This window comes from Danio aesculapii, chromosome 15 (genome assembly GCF_903798145.1).
Source record: "Danio aesculapii chromosome 15, fDanAes4.1, whole genome shotgun sequence".
NCBI lineage: Eukaryota > Metazoa > Chordata > Actinopteri > Cypriniformes > Danionidae > Danio > Danio aesculapii.
The window spans coordinates 10,909,724-10,933,923 of record NC_079449.1 but is presented as its reverse complement, the minus strand read 5'-3'; the positions used below and the strand labels follow the sequence as shown (position 1 = coordinate 10,933,923).

The 24,200-nt window shown below is 36.0% G+C and overlaps 2 protein-coding genes across 2 annotated transcripts in view; both read left to right on the top strand.

The window, feature by feature from the left end:
* LOC130242060 (Schwann cell myelin protein-like) overlaps positions 1 to 24,200 on the top strand; it is a 67,961-nt gene that overhangs the window by 19,538 nt on the left and 24,223 nt on the right. The gene's annotated exons all lie outside the window — the stretch shown is intronic.
* Positions 829 to 8,827, top strand: LOC130242446 (sialoadhesin-like). Its single transcript, XM_056474563.1, has 9 exons — positions 829 to 1,103; positions 1,304 to 1,344; positions 4,041 to 4,397; positions 4,482 to 4,769; positions 4,851 to 5,144; positions 5,283 to 5,370; positions 8,086 to 8,154; positions 8,307 to 8,325; positions 8,415 to 8,827. Exons 1-9 carry the CDS (start codon positions 982 to 984, stop codon positions 8,469 to 8,471), a joined length of 1,335 nt encoding a protein of 444 aa, XP_056330538.1. The 5' UTR covers positions 829 to 981; the 3' UTR covers positions 8,472 to 8,827.

Genomic DNA, 24,200 nt, shown 5'->3' with positions numbered 1-24,200 from the left:
GTTCTTCTCTAAAAAAGTAATTACCACCCCGTTCAGAGCATCCTTATGGGTGTTTTACATTATAACTAACGTGGTTCAAATGATGGATCTGCAACAGAGAAACTACGGGTTTTGGGAAACACTCGTCACTACAGCGTTCATTTCCCAAACAATGCTTCGTACTATGATAGTTCAGCCGCGAGTGGCAACATTTTTTGGAAAACGCACCCCAGAGCAATTACAAGTTACAGCACAAAATTAAATGCATATTTTGCAAGCTGCAGAATACTACTGAAGTCCATATATGAACTGTGTACTGACAAAGTCCCTGTCAAGGATCTTTCCTTTCCTGTCAAACTGACAGCAGAAAATGACAGGAACAAACACAGCACACAGTTAATAGTTGACTCTGCTATACTATTATTGTGAAAAGGCTTTTATTCACAATATTCAAGGAAATTATTCACCATAGCCTGCTTTTCTGGTCATATATGAGTGATCATTGTGATCATCTTTGCATCAGGATCAATCGCATCCACCGCACTCTGTTAGTCTTTGACGGAAAGGGCGGATTCAAGTTTTCCTGAGTTCAGTGCCTCATATATGGCCATGTTTCGTATCGGCGTCTACACGAAAAGACTGAAGATTTAAAACACACCCTCAGCTTTAATTTACCTTTAATTTACTTAGAGCTGTGTTAACAGATAGAAGGTAATTTTCAAAGACCCATAATAGGGTTTCTTTAAAAACAAGTAGCATAATTTCAATTCTACAAAACCTAGAACCCTTTTTTCCCCCATTTAAAATGCAGTTAAAACACAACCCCAATCCGTCACGTTTACTAATAATATTGTATAACTGTTGAAGTATTCTACGTGTGACTTAACCTCTGGGGTTTTATAATGGTCCTAAAACAGACCCTGGAGTTAGAAACTGTGTTCTAGCCAGGAAATACTATCTTTGACTGCAGCATCAGCACAAGTGGACTGATGGAGCTCTGACATGACCACAATCCTAATCATCTTGCTTGATCTTTACACCAATAAATGTACTGAGCTTCATCTCACGCCTTTGACTTCTGGGAAACAAGTAATTTTTCCATCCCTCTGCAAGGTACTGAGGAGGTAAGAATGAAAAAATAACTTGTTACATGCTTTAAAAAGCAGAGACTGATGATCTTACTATGAAAACTGCAGTGTAATTGGCAGACTGGGATTAATTCTGAACAAAATGTTAAAATTGTATTCATAATGTCCACTGTTTAACGTTCTTAAACTTAATTAACCACACTTAAATGTCTTTTTTTGTTCATGTGTAAATCCAGGAACATGAAAGCATCACTTTTACTTCCTTTATTTCTCCAAGGTAGAGTGTTTTCTCTTTTAGGCATGCTCTTTTTACTATAAATGTTTATGTGCATTTCATGTATATTTTAAAATTAGGCAACGCAAAATCTTGTACGCTCAGAAAAGTTTATACATTATGATGAAGTTATTTAAAATGGACAAATTTATTCAACATTCTGAAAGGACAAACCCTTGTGCAAAAGCTTTAGCCTACAGTGAATGTAAAATATGAGGTTCATGAATGTTATATACATTAGTTATACTACAAAATAAAAAGTTTAAATAAAGTAATCAGTGCTTGATAGCTGCAACCCTTCCGCTACATGAGCAAAGCTGCAAGCGTTGAGTGCATAAGTGTTTAACATACCACAATTCTTTTTAACGATTAAATAAGTGCATCATCCGGGTATTTAAAATGCACTTGTTCTTTCTAGAATTTTCGGTCCTAATGCAGTACTACTTACAGTGCTCAGCATATATGAGTACACCCCTTACCCCTTTTTTTCTATAGGAAGCTTTACAATATTATATTTGTGCATATACATTAGATTAGTCAGTACTGATGCCAAATCCGGAGCTTATCTAACAAAATAACTTATGAAAACGGTCCAAAATTAGTACACTCGAATTTACATGTTGGGGAAAAATATTGAATAAAATTTTTAAAAGGAGCAAAATTCAAGAAAAACGAAATAAAATGTTGTTGAAATTTTGTAATTTTCATTCCCAATATTTCATATGAATTTAAATGTATTGTCTTTATATTTCTGAAGATGTTCTGGGGTCTAAATATTATTTTTATTAAATATATCTGTTTAATAAATATGTTTTGTTCAAATATTCATTTTCAAAATGGGGTGTACTCAATTATGCTGAGCACTGTATATTATACTACAAAATGGCGAAGAACAGAGCATAATATGGGATGCACCTTCTGTTCTTCTAGTGTTTATAACAAAGTTATCTGGTTACCATTAAACAGCCGTAAAGGAAATTGGTATCATGGCAATATTTGTGCATGCACAGTAGCTGGAGCAATCTGAAAATTACACATTTTAATCCCAATTATATTTTTTGGCCCTTCCCCTTGGTCTTTGAAACAGAGTTTGAAGGGGAAAGGCTTCAAAACTGTCCTTTTACAAATTAGACACCGATTCAACACCCGCACATGTCTTATGTCATTGTGAGCTCTTACTTCATATGAGTATTTAAAAAAAAATTCTTACTTCATATGAGTAATTGCGTTATTTTTTGATATTCATCTTCAGGAAATCACTGAAGCCAACAAAATCATGTTATCATAACGATATAATTTGGCTCTAAGCTCATAACTGTAGGCTATTGTGCATTTACACCATGGCCATATTCATCCACTTGTATGCAAACACAAGAAAACAACTTTAACATTATACCAGACTCTGTAAAAAGGGGATTCTCAGCCTTTACATTTTTTTTGACTGGGTAATCGAGTGTCATCGCATGGCAGATGTGAAAGTATGTTGTGAGACGACTATACAGCAGTTATTATGATGGATTATAAATAGCCAAATTTTGCATTTAAAAAAAAGAAAGAAAAAAGCATGATCATAAAACATTACACTGTAAAATCCAACAGTCAACTTTATCAAATGAAATGAGCGTAGTTAACTCAAAATTTACTGTAATTCTACTTATTTGAAAAGCTTTGAACTCAGTGTTGAAGGTAATAAGTTAATTAAATATATCATTAACTTAAATGCAGTAAGTTCACAGTACTCATGTAGATTAGTTTTTTAACTTAAATGGTTTGTAGCAATCGGTTTCCTCAAACGATTTGAGTTGCCTTAACTTATTGGGTTTTACAGTGTATGCAACACAATCTCACGGCAATTCGTAACTTTTTGATTTAGTGGCTAATTCGTACGATCTAATTCGTACAATTTAGTACGATTTGCTCATCCGCAAATGACGGTTGGGTTTAGGGGTGGAGTTAGGTGCCACGCCTCCTTTTTAAAATCGTACAATTTCGTACGACTGAACTCGTACGAATTCGTACGAATTAGCCACTAAACTGTCAAAACGTAAAATACTTACGTTTTCTCGTGAGATCAGGCTGACAAAAACATATTCTTGTTTGTTGAAAAAATTGTTAATAATGCCAAAAATTATTAAAATTTGTTCATCTCCTGACTCACATGTGCAGACATGTTGCCGCTGTAGTATTCTGGGAAGATTTTGTACCCCCGGTTTCTAGTGTGATCCTTGAAAATCTCAGTTTCAAGGGCTATCCAGCGCTTCCCCTTAGCCCTACACCTTGTAGCTAAAGAGAATTGGCACACCCCTTCAGGTGAATCCATAAAACGAGGGGTAGGGCTAAAAGGGAGAGCTAAAGAGGAGAATTGGGATTGAGCCTAAATGTAATTAGGGCTTAAGCAACAACAATAAATAGGACAGGTCAGTTCAGATTAAGTTGTTTATTTAAAATATGTAGTTTAATTGAGAGTTCAGTGAGCCGTTTTCGCCAATTTAGGATTCCCCCATATGGTACATTTCGATTGGGCTCTGGTCTTACATGTACTGTCCAAGGGCATTGAAAAAATGAAACATTGCTTAAAATGGAATTTGTTGATACTTATAAAATGCAAACTAATAAGTAGTGAACTATAGTGTCCTGTACTAAAATGATCAACTCAAATGATCACACAGCCATTATTCACTTAATTTCTTGTCCCTCAGGTGTTCTGCTGTTTGGTGCATTAGGAGTGCAAGTGAGAATGCCAAAAACAATTCACGGTCTCAAAGGATCCTGTCTGGTGATTCCATGTTCTTTCAAATTCACATTAAACCCACCCAAAAACCCAAGAGTTGTGTGGTATCAGTTGGTCTATACAGGTTATCCTTTAGTTTACCATCCTTCGAAGCCAAATGAAGTGATTAAGAAGTTCAGAGAAAAAACTGATTTATATGGAAACTCAAGTGGTGATTGTAGTCTGCTGATCAGGAAACTGGAACAGTCCCATCATGGAGAGAAATTATACACAGGAATTAACTCAAACAAATGTCACAAAGTCACTTCTACAATCCTTGTTGACAGTATGTAGATGTTTTTCTATCCATGGCTCCTCACGTTGTTGTGAGAATGTGCTGCCTAATTGTGTAATTTTTTTCTGTTTTCAGCACGTCCACAATTGCCCAGCATCAGTATTTCTGGAGGAGAGAAGATGGGGGACAAGATTACAGTAACATGTTCAGCTTCACACACGTGTCCATACAGCAAACCAAACATCACTCTCAATGGTATTGAAGGATCTGACCGAACAAATGAAGAGTGTAGTGAAGACGGTCAGTGCAGAAACACTCTGACACGCACAGGTGTTGTAAAGACAGAAAAAACTACTTTTGAGTGTTCAGTAACACATCATGGTGGCATAAACACATCAGCTGCAAAAGACAAAAGTGCATTATGTGAGTAAAAGGTATTGCAGAATTGCATTATGAAAATATCTTAATTAAGACTCTACAGAAAGCCACAATGTCCATTTTCAGGTGTTCATCAAAAAATAACCATTGAGCCTGCAATGGCAGCTGTCAGACAGCGCATCACACAGAACTTCACTTGTACCGTCCACCATTCCTGTCAGAAGGAGAATCCAACCATCACATGGAACTACGAGAACATGCAGGTCTCAGAGGGGAAAAAGACACTTTCTGGTGTTGATCGAGTCGCTTATTCCACCATAACCTTTCTGGGTGCAAAAGAAGACCATGGGAAGAAACTGATCTGCTCTGCTAAACTTTCTGGAGGAAACATCACGGCATTTGTTGTTTTTCATGATCCATGTAAGTCATTAGTTAGCATCATGTGTGTAAAATGTACATGTTAAATTCACCATTACAGTGCCTTTGAGATGTCTGATCATATTTTTAGTTTTGTTCTAATAATAATAATGACTCATCCTTTTATTTCTTTACATAAAGCAAACATGACGGTCATCCTAACACCTTTACTTGTGGTCATCTTTGCTTGCATACTTGTTGGAGTCATCATATGGAAGAAGCGTCACAGGTACAGTAAATATTTATTTACAATAATGATTTAATTTTATCAGCCACGATGTTCAATTATTAAGTACAACTACAGCTTGACTTGATTTAAAAAGCAGATTTTAGTCTGTTAAACTGGCACTGGGGTTTTTGTGGAGAGATTGATCAGATTAGATGTTTCACAATCATTATTATATTTGGGTCTTTAATGACCTGTAAGTATTCAAGCATTGTGTTAGTCTATTTACATTACTTGCAATTGAGGTGAATTCCACACGTTTGCAGCAATTCACTCATTCCATGTCATTTACCCCACGAAATTAGCATGTATATAAGTGTGTGTGTTTGTGTGTGTGTATATGTGTAAATATATATATATATATATATATATATATATATATATATATATATATATATATATATATATATATATATATATATATATATATATATTTACACATACATATATATAGACACACACACACACACACACAGTTTAGGTCAGAATTATTAGCCCCCCTGAATTGTAAGCCCCCTTGTTTATTTTTCCCCCCAATTTCTGTTTAACGAAGAGAAGATTTTTTAAAACACATTTCTAAACATAACAGTTTTAATAACCCATTTCTAATAACTGATTTATTTTAATAATAATAATAGTAATAATAATAATAATAATAATAATAATAATTCCTTTTATATAGTGCTTTTCTGGGCACTCAAAGCATTTTACACATAGGTGGGAATCTCCTCATCCACCACCAGTATGCAGCATCCACCTGGATGACGTGACAGCAGCCATTTTGCACCAGACCGCACACCACACACCAGCTGATTGGTGGAGAGGAGACAGAGTGATGAAGCAAATTATTATATTGGGAGGGTTAGGAGGCCGTTATGGACAGAGGCCAGTGGCCAGGATGCCGGGGTTAAACCCCTACAGTTTTTCGAAGGACATCCTGGGATTTTTAATGACCACAGAGAAGTTTTATGTCTCATCCGAAAGACGGCACTCACTGAGCAGTATAGAGTCGCCGTCACTTTACTGGGGTATTAGGACCCACACAGACTGCAGGTTGGGCTCCCCCTGCTGGCCTCACTAACACTACTTCTGACAGCAACCTAGCTTTCCCATGTGGTCTAACATCCAGGTACTGACCGGGTGCAGCCCTGCTTAGCTTCGGTGGGCGACCATGTGAGAGTTGCAGAGAGCTAGCTGCCGGCTATTTTATCTTTGCCATGATGACAATAAGTAATATTTTACCAGATATTTTTCAAGACAATTCTATACAGCTTAAAGTGACATTTAAAGGCTTAACTAGGCTAATTAGGTTAACTAGGCAGGTTAGGGTAATTAGGCAAGTTATTGTATAATGATGGTTTGTTTTGTAGACAATCGAAAAAAAAAATTACTGAAAGGGGCTAATAATGTTGACCTTAAAATGGTTAATAGAAAATTCAAAACTGCTTTTATTCCGGCCAAAATAAAACAAATAAGACTTTCTCCAGAAGAAAAAAATATTATCAGACATACTGTGAAAATTTCCTTGCTCTGTTAAACATAATTTGGGAAATATTTAAAAAAGAAAAATGTCTTTGGACTGAGGGGGAAATCGGAGCACCCGGAGGAAACCCACGTGAACGCAGGGAGCACGTACAAACTCCACACAGAAACGCCAACTGACCCAGCTGAGGCTCGACCAGTGACCTTCTTGCTGTGAGGCGACAGCACTACCTACTGCGCCACTGTGTCACCAACTGTGTGTGTATATATATATGTATATATATATATATATATATATATATATATATACACACACACACACATTGGTAAATATAAAGTTAAATTACATAAAAATTCAATGCACAGACGGCATATGCATTCATACATTTATATATATATATGCATGTATATATGCCGTGTTTGCATTGACTTAATATGTAATTTACCAATGTGAATACTTAAATTTGCATTTGTTGTGAATCCAGCAAACTAGATTTGCATCAGCACCAATAAATTAAAAACATAATCTCACCAATTTTGCCAAAACCCACATTTTCAGCATCTTCACATTCAGTATTTTAATTGCTGACAGACCAGATCCCTCAAGTGACCGTGACAAAATCACCATTTTACAGTAAAGAATTGCTAATGAAATAGTTTTTATGCCTGTGGTAATTATCAGTGGACACAATGGAGCACAATAAATGATACAAATTTTATTGTGTTTAATGAATTTAATTTAGTTAAATGAGATATCCTCAAATACAATTTGGCTCTTTTCAGAGCAGTCAGATCTGATTGGTGTTAAAGTAAATACATTTTTGTGTGATTTAATTTGTTCTACAATGTGTTATCACTATGATTTGGTGTATTAGTATATGATGGCTAAAATTCTCTCATATATTTGCTTATGTATGTATGTTCACTGAATGATATAAAGCAAGTAGTGTTAATCAAAATACAATAGCATTTATATTCAATTGCTTCAAAGCCACTTGTTTTGATGACAATACGTTAATATGCTTTCAATTTAAAAGTTGCAAAGGTTTAAACATAGTTTTAAAGTCACTGATCTGCTGCTGTGATGTTCATCAGTTTTAGTCAACATGCAGAAATCATGAGGTTGATAAACATTAATAAAGCATTGATCAGTAAATAGTGAAGAAATGAAACAAAAGGGAAAAGGTTGATTATCAAAACTCTCAACATTTTCTTTCTTCACCCCTCTGTTCCCAGGCCAAAAAATGAAAGTGCTGCGTATGAAAACAACCCTTTCTCCCAACCTCACATGCCTTTACCAAAGAGGTACAGTACATTTAAAGATATTTACATTTCTAAAAGTCTTTCTTTAATTTGTGGAAGCTCAGTTTTGACACTTTTTATGTTTTAAAATAATATGATTAAATGTGATTTAAATGAAAAAGCCACACTTTTTTATTTGTTTCATTGCACATCAGTGACCCAAAACTTCAGTCAGTGAGTATTCATTTATTTCTGCCATAATTAAACTCCATATTGAAATATGTTCACGTCTGACTCTGATCCTCTTTAAATATTTCATACAGAGAAAAAATGAAGCAGATTTATATGTCAACTTGGAAGATTTGTATGAAAATATCTGATGACCAAACAGTAGAAATGATCCCAACACAGCATTTTAAAAATGATCAACTGTATTCGACTTAATATAAGAACAACTTCAACAACAATAATAGTGTTAAAAAATTGTTAAGCATTTTATGAACTCAAACTTCAAACATATTGATGCTGTATCGGCTTTATTTAGTATACATGTATACTATGTGCATCTATTGTTAGTATTTCTCTTCGCTATTACTAAATATGATTGAACCATATAATTATGGTAAGTGAAATAGGGCTTGTGAATCTTTTATTTGTATCTTTTTTTACCTTGTTTCTCCATCTTTTACTCTCTGCTTGTCATATAAAGGCTGAACCTGTTGTGCGAAGTATTATTAACTGCTGTCATGATATACTGTATACATTTTTATGCCATTAAACATCACAAAAACAATAAACATCATTTACCAGTCAATTTTTTGAGTGGCGTTTGTTTTAGATTTATTTTATTAACATACATTTACACAACTAGTTAAATGTTCTCAACTTGAATAAATTCAAGTATTCAGTTCACGTATTTTACAGTGGCAACTGATATGGCTAAACTGCTCACACAATTTAGTAAAACAAATTGTGCCACTTTTGCAAGCATCACACAATATATGGCGCAAAGATACAAGTACTTGTGAACAAGAAATTATTTATTTCAAGCATAACAACAACATAGATATGAAACCGCAATCCAACATAAGGTTTCAAAACTTCATTTATATTTTTATGTCTGAATATTCAGTTCTGTCTTCATCATCAGATCTTGAACTGCTCTTAATATATGGTTAAAGTTCATTTGAAATTAATTGTGTCGCTATTTATAGACATCTGAATGTGTACCTTCCAGGTCTGTTTGTTAGCTGGTTAACAACTACATACAAACTACTAAAAAAGCTCTTAGTTGTATAAAAGTTGTTGAGAATTCATTGCATGTCTACTAATACACTGTTGGACATATAGAACCTAAACTGGTAATACATTGGTAAAATTTCACCGAACACAAGTTTAATAGATGTTTATGTATGCTGCAGATGTTGTAATGATCGCCTAAGAACATTTAACACAATCTACATATACTAGATGCAAGTAAGCAGATGTGAACTTGTAAACTAATCAATCTACAGCAGGGGTCACCAAACTTGTTCCTGGAGGGCCGGTGTCCAATAGATTTTTGCTCCAACCCTAATTAAACACACCTAAACAAGCTAATCAAGGTCTTACTAGGTACACATGAAACACCCAGGCAGGTGGACCGAGATGGACCGAGATTGGTGACCCCTGATCTATAGGGTTGACCATCAAAAAAGTAATCTAAAATTTTAATGTGTATGCAAAAACACATACAGTTGAAGTCAGAATTATTAGCCCCCCTGTTTATTTTTTTCACCAATTTCTGTTTAACAGAGAGAATATTTCTTCAACACATTTCTAAACATAATAGTTTTAATAACTCATCTCTAATAACTGATTTATGTGATCTTTGCCATGATGACAGTTATTAATATTTTATTAGATATTTTATTAAGACACTTCTATACAGCTTAAAGTGACATTTAAAGGCTTAACTAGGTTAATTAGGTTAACTAGGCAGGTTAGGGTAATTAGACAAGTTGTTGTATAATGATGGTTTGTTTTGTAGACTATCGAAAAAAATATATAGCTTAAAGGGGCTAATAATTTTGACCCTAAAATGGTTTTTAAAAAACTAAAAACTGCTTTTATTCTAGCCAAAATATAACAAATAAGACTTTCTCCAGAAGAAAAAAAAATTATCAGACATACTGTGAAAATTTCCCTGCTAAAAAAAATTATAAAAAATAAATAAATAAAAGGGGGGATAATAATTCTGACTTTAACTGTAATCTCATAATGACAATGTTCAGACTTCTAGGAGGAAGAAATAATTCAATATTACAAACACTGTGCTGCTGAGCACATATATATATATATATATATATATATATATATATATATATATATATATATATATATATATATATATATATATATATATATATATAAAGAGGGAGAGAGAGATGTATTTTTTATTTTATTTGTGTGTGTCTGGGAGGCCATTTAGCAATGAGAAGCACTGCCCAGCAGACCTTTCTAAATTGCTGGTCAATTCATCTTTTAAAAGAGTTCAAGAACAACTGAAGGAGAGGTTTAAAATTAATAGTGATGTCCAGATCCCATCACGTGATTGGAAATCGGGCCCGATCATGCAGTTTCAGACTCGATCAGAATCGGACGTTACCTCCCGATCAGAACTTGAATATAAATTTATATATATATATATATATATATATATATATATATATATATATATATATATATGTTCTCATAATTTTTTAACACGTCTATAGTTATGCGGTATCACTTTGTTGCAGACATGCTATTGGCTAAATGCCAGCAAAGTAGAACACAGATGCAGCTTGAAGCGAAAATCACAAGTATGTCTGCAGTCTGGAGGTATGATAAAGTTGATGGTGACAACATTGCCAAAGCAAACTGTGAGATTTGTAAACTTGGGATTGCAAGAGGTGGAAAGGAAATGGTTACATTTAACACAACAAACAAACAGTTAAATAAATGTTAAAATAAGGGAATTAAATAGAAAAAAGGAAAATCCTGGATCTGTTTCTTTGCTCTTCTTTATTGTTTTTTTTTTTTTATGTATTACAGAAGTATTGGATCAGGTTTTGGTATCAGTAAATACTTAAAATTAAATGACTCTGACTCGAGGGCAAATAAACCTGATTGGGACATCACTAAAAATTATATTGCATTTCTCACTATATCTACTTTGTTTTCTTATATAAAAGTTATATAAAAGTACGGATATAAAATAATGAAATTTAATAAAAAGTTAATAAAAAGTTCCACAATTATCAACAACATGTCTGTTCATGTTTGAAGAGTTATATGTAATTAAGCAATACTCCGCTAATGATGCCCTTTTAACAAAAACATAAATATTGCATACTTAATGTAATATTGAACACCTGAAAAAGAACTTTGTTAACCTCTTGATACCTGTTGTAGCCCTTGTGGGTCACTGGAAAACACTCCCTGTCATTCTCCAAAACTACAAATCCCATCAAGCCCTACAGTCCACCCTCATTACACCACAGCTGTGTAAGTTCATCTTCACTGATTACATGGTCAATATATACACCATTCAGCCACACATCCAGGACTGAGTCTTGTTTCCACTGTGAACTTTATAAAGCATTTTCATGTCTCGCCTTGCCATGTTGTGACCTTTTTTCGCTTGTTTAACATTTACTGATTGTTTGTCACCTGTCTAGACTCTCTCGCCTGTCTCATCGTTTATGCGTTGGAAAATATGTGTATTACTGTCTGGTCCTGATTTTGACCTTGGCCTGCCTCACTAATCGAGTAAAGCTGCATATCGGACTCTACCCCTGTTGTCGCACCTGAGCCCAATCTATAAGCATTACATATGTGAAGTCAAATTGTGGTCTTTTCTGAAATTGATTAATTAACAAGTTTTTATACAAGTTAAATAAATCTAATATGTTATTAAATAATAATAATAATAATAATAATAATGTCAAATTCACCTGAAAGATCATATTTCTAACTGACTACTCATCTATTCAAACTTTATTAAGCATTGCACTGACTATTATTTAATCCAACTGTAGAAATCACACTGGTTAATCAGCAAACCTTACGGAAAAAAATCAACATCTAATTTTATTGAACACTGATAACCAAATTTGTCAGAATACAGAAGGAAACACTTTAAGAAAGAGGAACTGGTCAATGGTGCTAAAATCCAAATACTGTAGTTCATTCACACTGTAAATGTGTTGATCTATTACTTAAGACTTCACAGCTCTTACATTATTTTGAACACTATTGAGAATAATTTGATATTGAATTATCAGACTGTAATTAAACCAAACCCAGGTAGCAAAGAATTCTGGCCCAGATTTTCATAAAGAAAATCATTGCACTGTATCCAGCACTGGCATACAGCATGTGGGCCTATCTTGACCCACATTAAAAAAAAACATCTTTTCATTATTTTCAAATAAAGAAAAAAAAAACTCTACCAATCAGGTCGCTTCGAGAAAAAGCACACCCATTGCATACCTAAAGTGCAATTCTTTGGGTTTATCAATGGGTTTATCAATTTCATTGCAGCTGTGACTCACCAACATATCTGGCCCAGTTCAGGCTCAGTTATGGATTATTAACTTGGCTGAGACTTGACCCAGTTATGGTCCATGTTTGGTCCTTGTCTGGAAGCCAGGCTTGGTCCAGTCATGTATCGTTATTCACTGCAGCATCTGGGCCAAGCAAAAGCTGATTGTGTGGGTCTAAGCTGGGCCAGAGATATTTTGCTATGTGGGAATGTTCTCAGAAATCTGTGTAACTGACAACAGAGGACACGTTTTGTTATTGTAAAACCAAGGGCAAGAAAGAGGCTAAGGAGAAGGCAGGTGGGAGATCTGCTCTGATCGGGCAGGAAGGAGGGCTAAGGAGACCATGGAGGCACTTGTGGTGGCTAAGCTGACCCACACCAGACTTTACTGTTGACCCTTCCAAGCCTCTAGACCAAGGATGGGCAAGCTCAGTTCTGGAGGGCCAGTGTCTTGCAGAGTTTTGCTTGAACACTAATCAAACGTACCAGAAAATGCTAATCAGTGTCTTCAAGATCACTAGACTGCTATAGACAGGTGTGTTTGATTTGGGTTGGAGCTAAACTCTGCAGGACATCGGCCCTCCAGAACAGAGTTTCCCTTCACCATAGCAAGGCACTTACCCTGCCACAGTTTTACTGCAAGTACTATGGTAAAACTGGTTAGAGATTTTTTTTATGGTTTTGCAACACTAACCAGTTTGACCTCCTCACCCACCATGAAACTATGTATGCACTAATAGATTGTACCTCTGAAACTTTTATATGATCAGATTTTTTATTGATTTCTGTGTAAAGAATAGGAGAATTGACAGCCATGTATTAACATGTTTAAATAGTAACACTTATAATCATATCCACAAGACAGGACATGTGCAAAACAACTGGGATTAAAAGATTTGTTCAGCTCGCTGTGATCATCAGCACCTTAAGAATGAGTTACAAATTTAAAACATTTTTAAAATGGTGCATGTTTGTAATAAAGACAGTAAAATAGCTACATAATTCATCACCACAGCTGTGTCAGTACAATTGTAAAAGAATTTCTGTTACAATAACCAGCGATCTAGCGACTGCAAATTGGTAGAGAACTACACACACCATGTTAGCAAATTACAACTCCCAGCATGCACCTCACACACACCTGTTCCTCATTCCCACTGATAACACACACACAGCTGGTAACTCATCAAAGACTGATATCCTGGAATATTTATACAACACAATTGCACACACGGTGCTTTCTTTTTTTGCACACTAAGCGTTTTCCATGTTTTCCCATGCCGTGCCATGTTTCCTGACCCTCACTTGTTTATTGTTTCTTGTTTGTTAGCCGCCTAGACCGATCTCTTGGCCTGTGTAACGACTACTTATTTGGATTGCTCTTTATGTACCCATTAGCTTCTGTTATTGGCCATTGCTTGCCTGACTACTCTTGTCAAAAAAGACACTGCATTTAGATCCTCAACTCCATTGTCTGAGCCACTTTGTAACAGTTTCAATCCCAGATCATGGATTTAAATCAGGTTTATTTTGTATATTAACACAATGATGTCCATACAGCAGTGTATATTAACATGTATCCTGTCACGTTTGCTGTGTAAAAACAGTGCTAAGCTAAACGTGTGCGTGCATGCACAAATTTTATTGACACTGTGTGTGACTCGTCATTGCAGAAAGGCTTGAATTAACTCCACAACAAATAACACATATCAAGTAACCGTTGGTAAAGTCCTTACTGTAGTAAGAGAGATCTGTTGTTTTTTGCCTGTCACTGTGGCTACACATATCACAGCAACAATAAGCGATCTCTATGGCTCTGACACGCACGTGGGAATGGTGGGCGGGGAGAACCAGCTCATTTGCATTATAGCCACAGGCAACAAAAACAACTACAATGTCCTAACAGCTCAAATTACCATTCTGGAGACACAAAAGACTTATCTTAAATCTTGAAAAAGGGGTAAAATACTATAGGTGCCCTTTAAAATTTACCATTTGTGTTTTTTTTTTGTTTTGTTTGCTTTTTATAACAGTCTCGCAGTCAGTCACAAACTGAAACGTTCTCAGGAAATAATAGTTGACCACGGTGTCACCGCAGAACTGCGTTGGTGTGATGCACTCTGACACACAGTAAAACCAAGGAAATATTTTTTACAATGTTGTTTTACCATTGACACCTTGTCCTTTCTCTTACTTCTTCTATCTTGCAATCTGTTTTCCCAATCCACTACAGAAGGCTACTGAGAAGGTAAGGGGGTCTTAATTATGTTCATTTGGGGTTTAGCAACCATCTACTCAAGATGACTGTAATCTATTTTGAGTTTAGAATGCATTGTGTACCATCAAAGTGCAATGCAGCTGAAAACAACTGTCTATCAGTATTTTTTATGCAAAACGATATGACAAACCTTTATTCCAGTACTTATTCGCTGTAAGACTGAGATTCATAACTTGGTTGAGCAAAATTCAAAATAGGTGAGTTAACTAAGGCAAAAAAAATACAACTCAAAAAGATAAACAATTTCCCTGTAATTACAGGACAATTTTTTCCCTGTATTCGTTATTGTCATTGTTTAATGCAATTGTTATGCCCCTCTTTCTCATAGTTACAGGGTTTATATGTGTGCTGTTAGTTAAAGTGGTTCTTCTTGTTTCTCATAGTAACAGGGTAAAGATAATGTTTCCGGGCTGCAGGTTAAAAACATATTGAATGAATAATTTAATCAATTCAATAAACGTAATATTTATTAAATTAAATTTTCATTCAACACCTACTGTACATGCCGTACCCGGGCTGAACCAGCAATTCTGATATGGGAGGAGGGTGTGAATAATAGTAATTGCATCTAGGGTGCAAAAACGTTTAAAGACCTGACAGTATATGTGCTAAAACAATCACTTATTAAAGCTTTTGGTGTTACAACTAGTCTGATAATTATTTATTTCTTAATTTCTTTTTACATTTAAAATTTTGTTTTAGATGTTCAATGGTGGGCAACTCAGTGGTTAGCACTGTCACCTCACAGCAAGAAGGTCGCTGGTTCGAGCCTCGACTGAGTCAGTTGGCATTTCTGTGTGGAGTTTGCATGTTCTCCCTGACTTGGTATGGGTTTCCTCCGGGTACTCTGGTTCCCCCCCATTCCAAAGACATGCGCTATAGGTGAATTGAATAAGCTAAATTGGCCATAGTGTATGTGTGTGAATGAGAGTGTATGGGTGTTTCCCAGTATTGCAGGTTGCAGCTGGAAGGGAATCCGCTGTGTAAAACATGCTGGATAAGTTGGTGGTTCATTCCGCTGTGGCGACCCCAGGTAAATAAAGGGAGTGGGCTGAAGGAAATAGAATGAATGAATGTTCAATGGTTGAGAAGTGAGGATAATGTCACCTCACTGTAAACAATTTTTGCACATTTAGTGCTTTTTGGAAACAAGGTTATTACAGATTTATTGCAATAAAAGTCAAATAAAGTTAAACGGTAAAACAGTTTACACTTCAAAAGATGTTACTAGCTATTTTGTGAAAAGCATAAAGAAAACATTTTAACCTTTGAGTTTTTCATCTGTTTGACACAAAAGAAGATATTTTGAAGAACGCTGGTTGCTGGCATGGAAGTCAGTGGATGCCAGCAACCAGCATTCTTCAAAATATCTTCTTTTATGTTCAACAGAAGAAAAAACTTTTGTACAATAAGTTTTGATTGTAAATGAATTTTGAGTGAACTATCCCTTTAAGTGATGCAGGACATAATTTATTCACTACAGTTTCATTGATTTGATCCACTATTAACAATTAACTTTGTTTTTTGTTTAGGTTTGACCCAGAAACATGAATGCATCGGTTTTGCTTCGTCTACACTTTCAAGGTGCAGTATTTGCCTTACTCTTTGGGGAATTTCTCTGTTGTAATAAATGACAAGATTTAACTTTATCATATCATAACAGCTATCCCCTACATAAACATTTACTGCAGTCCAGTTGAATCTATTGAAACTTATGCAGACTACCAAATTTTGTGTACTATAGTGTTATCCACAAACAAAAAATAGCTAATGTTCACAGCTATTACTGTTCTTCACCCTTTGTCCCTCAGGTGTTCTGCTGTTTAGTGTTTTAGGATGGGAAGTGAGAATGCCAAAGGAAATTCACGGCCTCAAAGGTTCCTGTCTGGTGATTCCATGTTCTTTCAGCTACACATCAAACCCACCCAAAAACTCACGCAGAGTTGTGTGGTATCAGTATCAGTGGCACTCTATAACTTATCCTTTAGTTTATGATCGATTCCAAGAAAGTAAAGTCATTGAGAAGTTCAGAGGAAAAACTGATTTATATAAAAACTCAAGTGGTGACTGCAGTCTGCTGATCAGAAAACTGGAACAGTCCCACCATGGAGAGAAATTATACACATGGATCGACCCTGAAAATGTTAGAAACAGATTTTATGATGTCACTTCTACTATCCTTGTCGACAGTATGTAAAAATGTTTTTCTTCTTCCCATGACTACTGATCTAGTTTTTAGAATGTCACCTAATTGTGTCATTTCTTCTGTTTTAGCACACCCACAGCCACCCAGTATCGGTGTTTCTGGGGGAGAGAAGATGGGGGACAAGATTACAGTAACATGTTCAGCTTCCCACACGTGTCCATACAGCAAACCAAACATCACTCTGAGCGGTATCGAAGGATCTGATGAAATAAATGAAGAGTGTAGTGAAGACGGTCCATGCAGAATCACTCTGACACGCTCAGGTGTCGTAAAGGCAGAAAACACAACTTTTGAGTGTTCAGTAACACATCATGGTGGCATAAACACATCAGCTGCAAAAGACAAAAGTGCATTATGTGAGTAAAATGCTTTATAAAATTGCATTATGACAAACCTTCATTAAGACTCTACACAAACCCATAATGTCAATTTCCAGGTGTTCATCAAAACATCACAATTGAGCCTGCAATAGCAGATGTCACTGAGGGCGTCGCACACAACTTCACTTGTACCGTCCACCATTCCTGTCAGAAAGAGAATCCAACCATCACATGGAACTACAAGAACATGCAGGTCTCAGAGGGGAAAAAGACACTTTCTGGTTCAGATCAAGTCGCCTATTCCACCATAACCTTTTTGGGTACCACAGAAGACTATGGAAAGAATTTAACATGCTCTGCACAATTTTCTGGAGGAAACTTCACAGCATCTGTTGCTTTATATGTACAATGTGAGTAAACGCAAATATGGACTGAAATGTGTGCTTTAGTCAGTTTAAATGTCACAGTGGGGGCTTTTATGATATGTACATTTTTATTTCAGGTGTTCATCAAAACATAACAATTGAGCCTGCAATAGCAGATGTCATTGAGGGCGTCGCACAAAACTTCACTTGTACCGTCTACCATACCTGTCAAAAGGAGAATCCAACCATCACATGGAACTACGAGAACATGCAGACCTCAGAGGGGACAAAAACACTTTCTGGTTCAGATCGAGTCGCCTATTCCACCATAACCTTTCTGGGTGCAACAGAAGATCATGGAAAGAAACTGATCTGCTCTGCAGAATTTTCTGAAGGAAACATCACAGCATTTGTTGCTTTACATGTACCATGTAAGTATTTAGTTAGCGTAACATTTGAAGTGTGTGATTTTCCATGTTGAATTCACCATTACAGTGCCTTTGAGTTGTCTGATCATATGTTTAGTTTTATTCTAATAATAATAAATAACCCTTTCATTTCTTTTACACCCTAAAGCAGTCGTGATGATCATTAGACTGAAGATTATTGGTCTTTACATCCTAGCACCCTCACTTGTGTTTATCTTCGCTTGCATACTTGTTGGGGTCATCATATGGAAGAAGCATCATAGGTAAATATTCATTTACAAAACTGGTTTCAACAATTATTGAGAATTACAACATGACTTGATTTAAAAAGCAGACATCAGTCTGTTGAACTGCCACTGGGGTTTTTGTGGAGTGATTGATCAGACTAGATGTTTTTATGCTTCATCATAATTACATATTTGGCTCTTTAATGACCTGGATGTAAATATCCACTGCTGGGTTCACACCAGACACAAAGCATTGTCTTAGTCTCTTTACATTACTTGCAGGATGTTTAGTTGAATTTTTTTTTTGTGCAGAAGACATGATTGAGGCAAATTTCATGCATCGCTCATTCAGTGTCATTTGACGCACATAATTTCACCTATATTCAAGCCTTTGAATTGACTTTGTATGTAATTTACTCACGCAAATATTTACTTTTGCATTTGTTGTCAATCCAGCAAAATGGATCTGCTGCATCAGCAATAATTAAAAACACAATTTCATCAATATTCTAAAAACTGGAGCACAATAAATGATACAACTGAGTTAAATGAGTTCTTCTCAAAAACAGATTGTATTACATCTATGTTTTTTTGTGTGAATTAATTTGTTCTTCAAGGTGTTATCAATATTTCTTTCGTGTATTAGTATATGCTGGCTAAAATTCTGCCATACATTTGCTTAAGTATGTACATGTCCACTGAATGATATAAAGCAAGTAGTGTTTATCAAAATACAATATAATTTGTTATTCTATTGCTTTATAGTCACTTGTTTTAATGACAATAATTTGATATAATTTTATTTAGGGGTTGCAAAGGTTTAAACATCTTAGTTTAAAAGTCACTGATCTGCTGCTGTGATGTTCATCAGTTTTAATCAGCATGCAGAAATTATGAGGTTGATAAACATTAATAAAGCATTGATCAGTAAATAATGAAGAAATCAAACAAAAGGAAAAAAGGTTGATTATCAAACTCTCAACATTTTCTTTCTTCACCCCTCTGTTCCCAGGCCAAAAAATGAAAGTGCTACGTATGAAAACAATCTTTTATCCAAACCCCACACACCATCATCAAAGCGGTACAACTCATTTAAACATATTTATATTTCTAAAAGTCTTTCTTTAATTTGTGGAAGCTCAGTTTTGACACTTTTTATGTTTTAAAATAATATGATTAAATGTGATTTAAATGAAATAATCACACTTTTGTATTTGTTTCATTGCACATCAGTGACCCAAAACTTCAGTCAGTGAGTATTCATTTATTTCTGCTGTTAATAAACTCCATATTGAAATATGTTCACGTCTGACTCTGATCCTCTTTAAATATTTCTTTTAGAGTAAAAATCAAGCAGATTTATATGTCAACTTGGAAGATTTGTATGAAAATATCTGAAGAGCGAACAATAGGAATGATCCCAATACAGCATTTAAAAATAATTAACTTTATTCTACTTAATATAAGAACAACGTCAATTATAATAATAATTTTTAAAAATTGTTAAACATTTTTTATGGACTCAATCTTTAAACATATTGATGCTTTATCGGCTTTATTTAGTATATATGTATACTTTGTGCATCTATTTTTGGTATTTTTCTTTTTACCTGGCTATTAATAAATATGAACCATATGTTAAGTGAAATAGGGTTTTTGAATCTTTTTATTTTTCTTTTACTCTTTGCTTGTCATATAAAGGCTTAAATCTGCTGTGCTAGAGCAAAGTATTATTAACTGCTGTCATTTTAAATAAATAAATATATATATATATTAGAGGTGTGAACCTATACTGGTCTCACGGTTCGGTTACAATTATCATGCCATCAGTTCGGTTCAATTCGATATTTCAGTGCATCCCGGTGCATTGACGATGCTTTCCATACACAGTGTTGTATTTTGGGGGGTGGCTATAACAAGCTGTCTGTATAAACACACACATGGACACACAGCACCACACTGTCTCTCATTCACACACATACACAAGCATAGACAGCACCAAACAAACACACGCACACACACACACACACACACACACACGCCACGTCTGCATCACGGTGCACCGAAGAAACAATTAATTTTGACACCCCTAATATATTTATATATATATATATATATATATATATATATATATATATATTCTTTGAATATCACAAAAACAATTAATTTAATTTACCAATAATTTATTTGAGTGACGTTTCCTGTTAAATAAATTATTTAGAATTCCTGTTAAATTAATCTTTAGGATGAGACGTTAACCGAGGTCCTGACTCTCTGTGGTCGTTAAAAATCCCAGGATGTCTTCCGAAAAAGATTAGGGGTTTAACTCCAGCATCCTGGCCAAATTTGCCCACTTGCCTCTGTCCATCATGGCCTCCTAACCATCCCCTCATCATAATTGGCTGGTGTGTGGTGTGCGGTCTGGCGCAATATGGCTGCCGTCGTGTCATCCAAGTGGATACTGCACAAGGGTGGTGGATGAGGAGATTCCCCCCAATGTGTAAAGCGCTTTGAGTGTCTAGGAAAGTGCTATATAAATGTAAGGAATTATTATTATTATTATTATTATTATTATTATTATTATTATTATTATTATTATTATTATACTAAAAAAGCTCTTAGTTGTATAAAGGTTGTTGAGGGTTTGTAGCACGATTACTAATACACTATTGAACATATAGAACCTAAACTGGTAACACTTTACTGAAAACAAGTTTAATAGATGTTTACATGTACAATATTTACATAAATATATATAAATATATGCTTCACAAGTATTACTGAAATAGTGCAACTGTGACACAATACCGAACCAACAAAGAAAAAAGTTGCAGCATTTGTTTCCCCCGTTTATTTTGTAGTGTTTTGTCCATCAATGTTTCATTTTTGTTCCCCTCATGTATTCCATGGACCCCACCCCCTGCACCTTCTAGAGCGCGGGGAACGGAGCCTCAAAGATTATACCATATTTTTCCTGGTTATAGCAAACTACATCACCAGCTATCCGAACAAATTGCTCTGCGTGTTCTTCAACACAAGCCTTAACACCGTCTTCAGAGCACAGCCACCTGAAGATGTCAGGTGTCCCCAGACTGCATAAACTCCAGAGTCATGAGTAGTATCCCACCAAACCCTCTCTCTCCATCTCCGCAAGTGCCAGCTCCTGCAAACAGTGAACCAGCTCCAGCAATGCTACAGTCAGCCAGCCCACCAGCTCACCCTTAGGCTTCATGTGGGGAGGTCTTATTGAGCGTCTGTCTGCCACCATCGTCATACGGTTAGCTGCGGACTCCACCTTTGTCCTCCAACCCTAAGGCTCCACATTGGCTCACTCCTCCCTTGTCTCCACCATGGACCATCATCCCACCAGCTCCGCCAGGCTCCTTCGTCCCTCTGGCTCTGCCTTGGTCAGCCATCACTCTTTCTTTGTCTCTGAACTCCACTCCTCCAACTGCTCCTCATTACTCCGTCCTGCCAGCTGCATTGAGCTCCTCCTTCACTCCAGCTCCATATAAGCGGTCCGGTCGTGGGGCTAGGGGACAAGCCATCTCTAGTCCCATGGCCAAATCAACCCGGGATAACACGGCTAACATGTCCAACTCTAAATCTGAGACCTCACTGACAACCCCGGAGGGTAGCACCGGTCGTCATCAGAACATGTTAACCTGCCCTCCGATGCAGCGATGAACATCAGGTCCCCGATGTCATGTAATGAGACCGTGGCCATCCTGGAGAATGGACTGGCTCTCTCATTCAAAACTTGGACAGAGCGAACTGACAAGGAGTGAGGGGTCCGTAACCCAAAGGCGATGGATGAGCCCCCACTGTGATCCTCAGGCCTGCCCATGTGCTAACTGGCTTGTGGGGAACAGCAGGGGTGGTGCACCCTAATGCTGGAGTGCGCCACGACCTCATTTGTGCAATAGTTAAGCCCTCGCAGTGAGGACAAGAACTGTCTGCAAACACCTCCTCAACGTGCTTGACCCCTAGACATGTCATGCAGTATTTGTGTCTGTCATCCAGGGCAAGGAAACCACCACATCTTTAAGAACACGCGCTACTCAACAGCTCTCTTAGGGGATCTGCTCTTTTAGTTAAGCCTGCTCTTTCAGCCACCAGGAAGATGTCCAGGGGAAGGGAAAGGAGCCAGTTTGACTGCTGCTTTCACATTGTCACCTGCACTGGTAGGAAAACTTGTTTCTCAGGGAAATCAGGTTTAGTAGAGTGGAACTATTCAGTCTCTTAGTGAGAAGCTCTGAAGCAAAAATCTAACTGCTCACTCAGCACGCGCCTGTTATTCCACTAATGATTAATCACTGGCACCTGTGAAGCCGGACTCTGCCAACTCATTGGCATTCATTGGCTCGTTTTCTTACTCTTCAGAGTGATTGGTTGGCTAGAGTCCTCCCAAAGTGCCTTTCAGACACATGTTGGAGTTCCCAGTGAAGGGGAACAAGCGTGTAAGCTGCTAAACCATGGAGGAGGACTTCAGAAACAGCTGCTGTTAAACATAGGCTACGGTTATATTTGTTTGAATGTGTTTTTGCAGTTTTACTAAAATGTAAGCTGAAGCACGTATTTCCAATGAGCCTGTGCTGGATTTATTGTAAAATAATGCCTCTTAAAATGAACGTCCATGAAGCTGGTTTGACCAAAGGCAAAGTTGACTCTCTGGCAATCTTTAAATGAGCAGCTTCATTGCATGACGAATATTCAATCTAGCACATAGACTGTAAAAAGATAGGTCTAGCACCTCTACCATACGTTGATTGTAGGCGTACGCTTAGATGCCCCAGATCCTGTCAGATATGTCTACAATGTGTGATGTTCTGTTGGTTGGCCTTTACCTTATTTATTAGCTTATCTACTGGCAGACATTGCATACTGCTGCAGTAGATTACTGAAAACCACCAACAAAGACAGAATGAACTATTAGTGTATTGGACATTGTCTTTAGAAGCTTTGAGTTTTTTTCCCCTAAAAGCAAACCATTTCAGTTGTACAAAACTTCTGACCCTTTTCTCTTCCATTATATTATTGGGTGCCTCAAACGTTTGTACATTCAATTTATCTTTTCTAAAATTATTTCTTAATTATTATTATCATTATTATTTTCTGTCTTTTACTGGCAACAACTTTGATTTTGACAGTGTCTGGATGATTTCTTTAGTGAAACATTACAATACGGTTTCATTAGTTAATGTTAATAAATGCGTTTACTGACATTTTCTAAGGATGAAAAACACTTGTAAAGCATTTAATAATCATTGTTTAACATTTGCTAATGCATTATTAAAATCCAAGTTGTGTTTGTTAACATTAGTTAGTGCACTGGGCACATTAAAAATAAAACAATGAATGTATTTTCATTATGTTGACAAAGATGAATATTGTATTAAATGTATTGTTTGTTCAGCATTTCATTATATTAAATATAACTAATATTTACTAATACCTAGGGCCAGACGGAATCTGCTGACGTTTTTTGCTATTTTTGCTGAGAATTTTGCTAAAAATCTGCGGATTTCTGCGGAATTATTTTAGGAGTATCATCTTTTTAACTTTTATTTAATGTTTGAAATGCAAATCCAATTAGATTCACTTTATTTGGTAAACAAAGCAAGTCTCTTATATAATATCTCTACTGAAAACAGAAAATATTACTGTACAAACTGTATTGTACTTAAATTAGATGAATATTTTCAAATTAGTCAATAA